This window comes from Triticum aestivum, chromosome 7A (genome assembly GCF_018294505.1).
Source record: "Triticum aestivum cultivar Chinese Spring chromosome 7A, IWGSC CS RefSeq v2.1, whole genome shotgun sequence".
In the NCBI taxonomy this organism is placed as follows: Eukaryota; Viridiplantae; Streptophyta; class Magnoliopsida; order Poales; family Poaceae; genus Triticum; species Triticum aestivum.
Genome location: NC_057812.1, coordinates 489,732,738 through 489,741,089, shown reverse-complemented (window position 1 = coordinate 489,741,089; position 8,352 = coordinate 489,732,738). Strand labels below are relative to the sequence as shown.

General features: G+C 50.8%; 1 protein-coding gene across 3 annotated transcripts; it reads left to right on the top strand.

Annotated features, from left to right (window-relative positions):
- The first annotated feature begins 2,178 nt into the window (after positions 1 to 2,178).
- On the top strand, positions 2,179 to 5,215 carry LOC123147731 (phosphatidylinositol 4-kinase gamma 4). 3 transcript variants are annotated; one of them, XM_044567031.1, is made up of 5 exons: positions 2,179 to 2,403; positions 2,556 to 2,701; positions 2,789 to 2,864; positions 2,953 to 4,529; positions 4,632 to 5,215. In XM_044567031.1, exons 4-5 carry the CDS (start codon positions 3,189 to 3,191, stop codon positions 5,001 to 5,003), a joined length of 1,713 nt encoding a protein of 570 aa, XP_044422966.1. In that variant the 5' UTR covers positions 2,179 to 2,403; positions 2,556 to 2,701; positions 2,789 to 2,864; positions 2,953 to 3,188; the 3' UTR covers positions 5,004 to 5,215. The 3 variants fall into 3 exon arrangements, with proteins under 3 accessions (XP_044422966.1, XP_044422967.1, XP_044422968.1); XM_044567032.1 differs by having other exon boundaries at positions 2,194 to 2,403; positions 2,553 to 2,701; XM_044567033.1 differs by having other exon boundaries at positions 2,198 to 2,489.
- The last annotated feature ends 3,137 nt before the right edge of the window (positions 5,216 to 8,352 follow it).

Below are 8,352 nucleotides of genomic sequence, written 5' to 3'. Positions count from 1 at the left end.
GTCCTCCTCTGGATCCGCCACCTCCATCAGCTCCGGCGGCTGCTCTCCCTCCTCCTCCTTCGGGTTGCTACTCCTCCTTCTCCGGCTCCGGCGAGTTTGGAGTCAGCCCGGCAACGATGCGGCAGCGCGCCTTGCCCGGATCTGCTCCGCGATCTGGTACCGGCGCTCCAGCGTTAGCATAGCGTATGTGGTGATCTTCTGCCGAACCATGGCGATGCCGGAAAAGCGTGGGAAGAGCGGGGGAGAGGAGGCGGATGGGATCGGGTTGCGGCGTAGAGAGGAAGGAGGTGGATGGGCTACGGTTGGGGGACGTCGCCCGACTTAAATAGCTAATTTGGCCTCAGGCGAGCCGGAGCGGCGCCACACGTCGTTCACACCGCGGCGACGGAGGAGACGTCCGTCGGACCGCTGGGTTTCCGAACGATGCCGTGTGGGAGCCCATCATCAGTCCTATGTGGCGGACGCGTCCGGACGCTCCTTTATCCGCCCCATATTTGGGTTAGATATAAAGGACGCCGACCAGTCCGGACATTTAAGGGCCGTTTAAGGCGCCCGTTTGAGTCACATTTTCGTGACCGGTTAGTGATCGGGCAGGCCATGGCGAAGGCCGGTTTAGTGCGTCCAGCTGCAGATGCTCTAAAATACTTGCAAAATGAAAACATGGACTATCATCCCGTCCTTGTAAAGCGTCCCTCCTAATTGCCTTGTTTTCGTCTCGCTTCTCATATGGCCGCAGCTGGACCGGTAGCGAAAGGTCCTCCCCGATTTTTCCTCATTGCGGCCAGGGCTAGTAGGGGAGATGTCCACGTACACGAGGAGAGAGAAAAGGGAGACAGAAACAGTGGATGCTTCCGGCCGTGGTTTCGTCCCCCCACTCCACCGTCCGTCCGCATGCGGGTTGCGTCGTGTCATCGTCTCAACGGCGACGGACGGCGCCGTAGGCGGGTGTGCTGTACGCGTCACGGCCGACGTATTCGACCTGATCCCTTTCGCCTGATCTTTCCAACGCATCGCTTTGTTTCGTATAGCGTATGCACGGCTGGCTTGAGGCCGATCCTTGTCGTTTGACTGGTGCGGCCGCATGCCATTGCCAGCTCCACTCGCCGACCCGTTCCGGGAAAATGAGTCATACGTTCCCCTTTTCAAGGGTTGTTTTTCTTGTAAATGTAGGCTGAATTGTTTTTTATCAACAGAATACTGGTTAAATTGGTTTTTTATCAACAGAATATTGGATATATAGACGCAAAATAGTCTGAATTGAGCGATGCAATTTTTGGAGAATACTTATTACATGGCTCAGTTTTTTTATGGATGTTCTGTTTGCACGATCGTGGGTACTACTACCCACTGTTTTCTTTGACCAAAGGGATCAAACGAAATGAAGTTTATGCCACGCACGCAGGTACGGTTTGGTGCCCACGCTTGCTGAGTTTCAGTGTGAGAGCATAGGATTAGTTTCTGCTATCGATCGTTTGGTGGGGATGCTCCTTTCCTAGTATTCTCTAGCTCTTTATTTCAACAAGTATTTTGACTAGATTTTAGGCGATTTTTAATAGCATCAAGAGAATCTTGAGCAAATAATGGCAGCACAATTATGAACTATTTTTGCTAACCCTGAGCAATATAACTTGATTCCCTGGAACAAATTCTCTAGTACACTTTCTTATGTTTTCCCCGTTTCGACCAATCCATCGGAAGCTACACAATTATGAGAACGTCTTATATTTAGATATATAGAGAAAGCAACTTTACTCGCGAATATAGTTTTAATATACGAGAACTATCTTTTGGTGTAAGCTGTTCTAACAAAATTCAAATGTCTTCCACCTGTACTCTCCATCTTTCCTCAAAATCAAAAAGAGAAAAGTAACTACAAGAGCAGTACAAAAATCTACTATCAAGTTCGCTACAGAATTCACGTGGAGCCTAACGTTCCAAACCAAGAACCTAACAACCGAGCATTAGCAAAGAACGGATCAATTACCGTGCCCAACCCCAGCTGTAACTATCCTTTTTTGACAGCGAGGTTACTTGCCGCGCGAGCTTTCACCGTCGCAGGGGCAAAACCGCCATTCAACAGACCAACCGAGCGCACGACCTTTTCTACGAAGGTGCGCGGGCCAGACACGTCACGCCGCGAGTGACGGCGGGCCCCACGCCCGGAATAAATCAGCAGCCCCACACCGTCCGCTCCCTCTCCCCCCAATTCTCCTCTCCATTGCCCACCTCCCCTCCCCACCCATCCCTGTTCCTTCCTCGCCAAACCAAACCAAACCCATCCAGACCAAGACCAGAAACTTCCCCTCCCCGACTCTCTCTCCGCCCCTGCGTGAACCGCGGAGCAAGGAAGGAGGAGGGCCGCCGGGCTACTAATCTCGGGGGGTTCCCCCTCTGGTCCGGGCGGTGAGTTCCAATCCACTCCGATCCCGACTCCGCGCGCGCCCCGACTCGGCGGCTGCCCGGATTCCCCCTCCTTGGTGTTTTTAAAGGTCGGTTTCGTCCTGCTTGTTTCGATTGGTGCGGGGTAAGCTAACCATGGCGCGATGATGTAGCAGGTTTGCTGCTTGGGAAGGAGCCGCGCGGGTTCGTGGCGCCGGCGTCGGTGGGCGGGCGGTGGCCAAGGGTCCTCGGTCCTTCGTTGGTTCTCTCGCCCTCGGATAAATAAAATCGGTCGATCTGCCTCCGGTGAGGGATTTCTCAGGTATGATGACGCGAGTTCGTACTATTCCGTGCCTGCGCGGCTGGGTGATTTTGTGGCTCATCGCTCCAGATGGTCTCTGTTTTGCAGATTGCGCCGCGCGGTTGGGTTCTCCGGCGGGGCAAAGGCAGGATTTTGAGCCACTTTGCCCCTAACATTAAATCTGGTATGTGCCCTCCTGATTTCTGTGCTTTTGACGATTTTTGCTGAAGCTCTGCCGGCCACTGACGGAGGGCGATCTAACTTCTGTGCAGATTTAATGGGCGACCAATCCAAAATGTGCCTGTAGCATCATCGGTTGTGCCGTTTCTGGTGTCGGGCTTTCGCAGAGGGTTTCCTCCATCCATCATAGAAGGAAGGAACGGAACCCTTGGCTTGACTTCTCCATGGCTTCTACTAATTCCTAGTGTAGAGCTTCTAACTCCGGTCCATTGTAAATATTGGCTGTAGTTGAGGAAGCTTTCGGCCTCCTGTAACCCCCCTCGCGAAGATGTCGTCAGCTGGTGTCATAGCGCTTGCTCCGATGACCGATGACCTCGCCTTCTTGCCCATCAGGTTTGATGGAAGTCGTTCAGCACACTGCTTCTCCGGGTCACAGCTGCAGGATTCCATTCTCATCTTCCTCGCTGTGCCTGGTGCGCCACCAATGCCGATGAGTGTGCTGGGCACTGATTCCATTGCCTCGGTCAAGCTGCGCATCCAGAGGTTCAAGGGCTTTGTGGTGACAAAGCAGCGGCTTGTGCTTGATGGGCATGAGCTGGCACGCAACAACTGCCCTGTCAAGGATTATGGGCTTGCCGATGGGAATGTTCTGCACCTTGTTATCCGTTTGGCTGACCTCCGGGTAATCAACATTGAGACCGCCAGCGGGAAGAAATTTCAGTTTCAGGTGGACCAGACCCGCAATGTCAAGTACCTCAAGAGTAAGCTTGCAGTGGAGGGCGATGAGGACCTTGATAGCCTGGAGGATGATGACAAGCTCGAGTACGAAGGTGAGGTGCTTGAGGACCACCAGTTGATTGCTGATATTAGCAACAAGGATGATGCTGTGATTCATTTGTTCATCCGCAAACCAGCAAAGGTACGAACACAGCAAGTTGATAAGGATACTGTGGTCACAGTTGACAACCCTCAGAAGAAAGAGAACCTTCAGAATGAATCTGTTGTAGTGACCCCTGCAGCACCAGCTGGTGGCAAGCCTGCTCCTATCATCGAACCAATTGTGGTTAACCGGAAGGTGAAGCTGTCACCTGAAGTGATGAAAATGATAGACTCAGCTATAGCTGGTCTTGAGAATGGATATACACCAGTTATGTCAGCAGAAGGTTCAGGGGGTGTTTACTTCATGCAAGACTCATCAGGCCAGAAGAATGTTGCAGTGTTTAAGCCCATCGATGAGGAACCTATGGCTGAAAACAACCCAAGAGGTCATCCAATGTCGACTGACGGGGAAGGCATGAAGAGGGGAACACGTGTAGGGGAAGGTGCACTAAGGGAAGTTGCGGCTTATATTCTCGACCATCCAGTTGGTGATCTTGAATCGGGCCATGGTGTTGGGTTTTCTGGTGTGCCTCCCACAGCATTAGTCCGAAGCTTACATAGGGGAAAGAGCTTCAAGTTTGGATCTCTGCAGATGTTTATGGAGAACGATGGAAGTTGCGAGGATATGGGTCCGCGTGCTTTTCCAGTGAAGGAGGTACACAAAATAGCAGTGTTAGATATTAGGTTAGCGAATGCTGATCGTCATGCAGGGAACATTCTAGTGTCCAAGGAAGAAGGTGCCACCTGCAAGCTGATTCCAATTGATCATGGTTACTGCCTGCCAGAGAAGGTGATTATTTCTCTCTTGCATTACTTTTTGGCCCTTCGCATCATATCATACATTGCTCTCGAGTCATGCAAATGTTAATTTTGTTGCCTTGTTGCTACGCAGTTTGAGGATTGTACCTTTGAGTGGCTTTACTGGCCTCAAGCCCGTGAGCGGTTCAGTGATGAAACCATTGCATACATTGAATCTCTCAACGCGGAGGAGGACATCAAGCTTCTCAGGTTCCACGGGTGGGAGCTGTCTTCGAGCTGCGCCCGCGTCCTGCGCATCAGCACCATGCTCCTGAAGAAGGGCGCGGCACGAGGCCTCACACCCTATGACATAGGACGTATACTGTGCAGGGAAACCGTGAATAGAGAGTCTGTGATCGAGGACATCATCCAGGAAGCGGAGGACGCCGTTCTCCCGGGGACGAGCGAGAACCTGTTCCTGGAGACGGTGTCTGAGATCATAGACCGCCACCTCCTCGTCAAGTAATATCTGTTTAGAAACACTCAGAATAACTGATCTAGTTGTTCGGCTGTATCCGGTTTGCTGTAAGTATGTTTCACAAGGCACTGCGCCAGACCTCCTGCTCAAGGGACTAATGATTTCATTTGTTTCTAGCCCCGAACGATTCTCGTTTGTTTGTAGCCGCTCAAGAACATTTCCTTCTGTGAATATAGATGTCTGTGCTGCGTTAGACCTTATCACTGAACTAGGTAAAGGGCTACCATATTGTTCGTTTTGATTGGAGCTTCATGACAAACGGTTGTCTTGCCAGTGTGTGTTTTCCATCCCCAATTGACAGGCCAAGGAGTTGGCCGGAAGTACTAGCATTGTTCAGAGTGTGTAAGCAGCTTCTATACATCTGGGTCGTCTATTTTTGCCGTGTTCTACCGGCTGTTCAATCGTCTACCGGTCAAATCTCCGGGGTTTTTCATTTTTTATTTCAGCGAGTTGATACTCACGACCGACCGAATCAATGGCATAATTAGCTGAGGACAAAGCTGGGGATCGAAGGACTGGGAGGGCACGTGCAGCGGTTTACTTTGACTCACGACGCACTGAATCAAAGAAATCTGCAACTGGATCGTGCGTGACTAGACTCTCCTCTTCGCTTAAATATCTGCATATCAACTTTGATTTTTCTAGTTAGCACTCAACGTCGCACGTTTCACGTCACCTTGCTTTTCTCTCATTTTTATCTTTATCCCCGGTCTGTGTGCTACTAAAGTATGCGTCCAGTGCCAATCTTTGCTGGAATGCAAAGTTATCAGGCATGTTTGGTTCATATAAAGATTGCCATAGTTTGCCGCACATGCCTAAGGTAAGGTTAGAGCATCTACAACCGAACTTTGCAAATCCGGACTCTCAAACGTCCGCGCACACGCTGACTGCGGGTGCGCTTCAAATTAGCCACTTTGCATCGTGCGCTTCAAATTAGCCACTTTGCATCCATCTCTCTCATATGCCACTTTGCATCCGCCTCCTTCATATTCCATCCCTAGATCAATATAAAGCTTTGCATCCATCTCTCTCATATGTCACTTTGCATCCGCCTCCCTCATATTTCATCCCTAGATCCATACAAAACATACAAAAGGAATTCTACGTACTACGTCTACGTAGTTGGAGATGTCCACGACGACGGTGCCGGGTGCCGGCTGGACGGGCGGGTAGGAGGGCTCCGCCTCCTCCGCGGCCTCTTGCGCCCCTCCATCTCCAGCCGATGACGGCGTCTTGCCTCCACAGCCGACTCTGACCGGAGGGAATTGTGGATGGCCTGCTGCTCCACCTGAAGATCCTCGTCGCCAGCGTCCCCCACATTCCCCTCCTCCGACTCATCCCCATCCTCAAAGTCCTCCTCCTCCTCCACCTCCTCCTCTGGATCCACTACATCCAGGGGTAGCCCCGCGGTGATCCGGGCTTCGCGCATAGCCCGGATCTGCTCAAGGAGCTCGAGCCGGCGCTCCGGCGTCAGAAAAGCCTCGCTCCTCACCGACGGCGTGGGGGCATGGCTACTAGGCAGGCGGGTGGAGTGGAAAGTGGCGGCGGCGGCGGACAGAAGAAGAAAAATGTGGATGGATGGTAGGGTTTCGGTGCCGTCGGTCAGCTTAAATAGCTAGGTAATGCACTACGCGGCCCGCCGGAGCTGCGCCACGTGGTGCCACCGGTCGACGGAGGAGACGAGTTTCGGACCGCCGGGTTTGAGGGCGTTTCCGGCTAGGACCCCTTCATCAGTCCGACGTGGCGGGCGTGCCCGAGCGCCCCATATCCGCCCCATATTTGGGCTGAATATGGGGGGTGCCGGTCAGCCCGTCCATTTGAGGTATCTGTCTGGGTCGAAAAAACATGATCGATCAGTGATCTGGCAGCCCGCCCGGATGTATGAGACGGATTTGAAAAGTCTGGCTGTAGATGCTCTTAGACAACTAAAATTGGTGTCACGCTTTGCTACACTTGAGGCAATCTTGCCATGCTTTTCTAAGTCAATGACACGTGGAGTCTAGTTTGCATAGAAAAAAAGAATCTTGTCAACAAGTGTGGTGTAGGGGACTAACTAAGTTGAACCTGCCTAAATTGTGCCGTGGTAAAACTTTGGCGAAGCTTAATATGTCAATCAAGCACAACTATGGTCTTTGTCACCGTCTCTCTTTTACATACTCCCTCCATTCCAAAATATAATGCGCCCACGCTTCCCGAGGTCCAACTTTGACCATAAATTTAACCAACGAGACCAACTGCGGCGGAAGAAAAAATTATATAATTAAAAACTTCTTTCGAATACGAATTCACTGATATAATTTTTGCTCCCGCCGCAATTGGTCTTGGTAGTTAAATTTATGGTCAAAGTTGAAGCACGTGGATAGAGGAAGCACTAATTGTGGAATGGAGGGAGTACGATCTTGTTCTTAAGGCATCTTCAACTTTGACCCGTAAATCTGCTCCGGCTTCCATCCACGGACAAGAGGACTAGTCTGCTGACACGGATGCGGGAAACGACCATCCAACGCTATCCGCATATATTTCAAGCCGGGTTTTAACTAACCAGATGAAATTCATGCAAATACGACAGATTTCATCAAAGTTTGAATAAAAAATAACACAAATCATCCACACATAGCATGCAAATAAGTCTAGTACAACAATAGTTCAAATTCAACGAGATTAACGGATCCCGTCATCCCAAACATACTTTCCCTTCGGCTTCATCCAACAAGACATGTGCATAAATGGTCGTCCCTCCATCCTGTGGTATAACACGGCAACGCGTGCGGGCTACACAGTGTAAAGCAACGTTGAATGAATGAATCAATCAATCAACAAGTTGAGCAACAAGCAAAACTTAGAGTTCCTCCTCTGCCACACACAATGGCCACCTCGCCTCCAACATATCAACCGCGCCATGAAACTTGGTGACGGAGGTCTGGATGGCGTACCATCGATACGATAACGACCTCAATTGTGATCATGGATGATGTGCATGTCATAGGGTGCAATGTGCTTTCGCACGTGAAACGATTCATGCACTTGCTGTAGAAGGCCCCCACTCTGCTCCTACCTACGAAACCCGTGGATACGTTCAACCACGCATCGCACAACAACTAATCCTCCATGGTCAAGTACCGCCATCCTTCAAACTCTAAGAAAACAATATGGCGTTCGAAAATAAGCTCAATGACATTTGACCGAACACCTATCGGGCGTGGTGACCGCCATGGACGACGGGGCGATTGAGTGTACCTGCCTAAGGACGTGTGGAAGTGCAACTAATCCCCGGATGGTTTGTTAATTTATAACAACATACATGTCATTAAACTAATGCCTATTCATGATAGGTTTC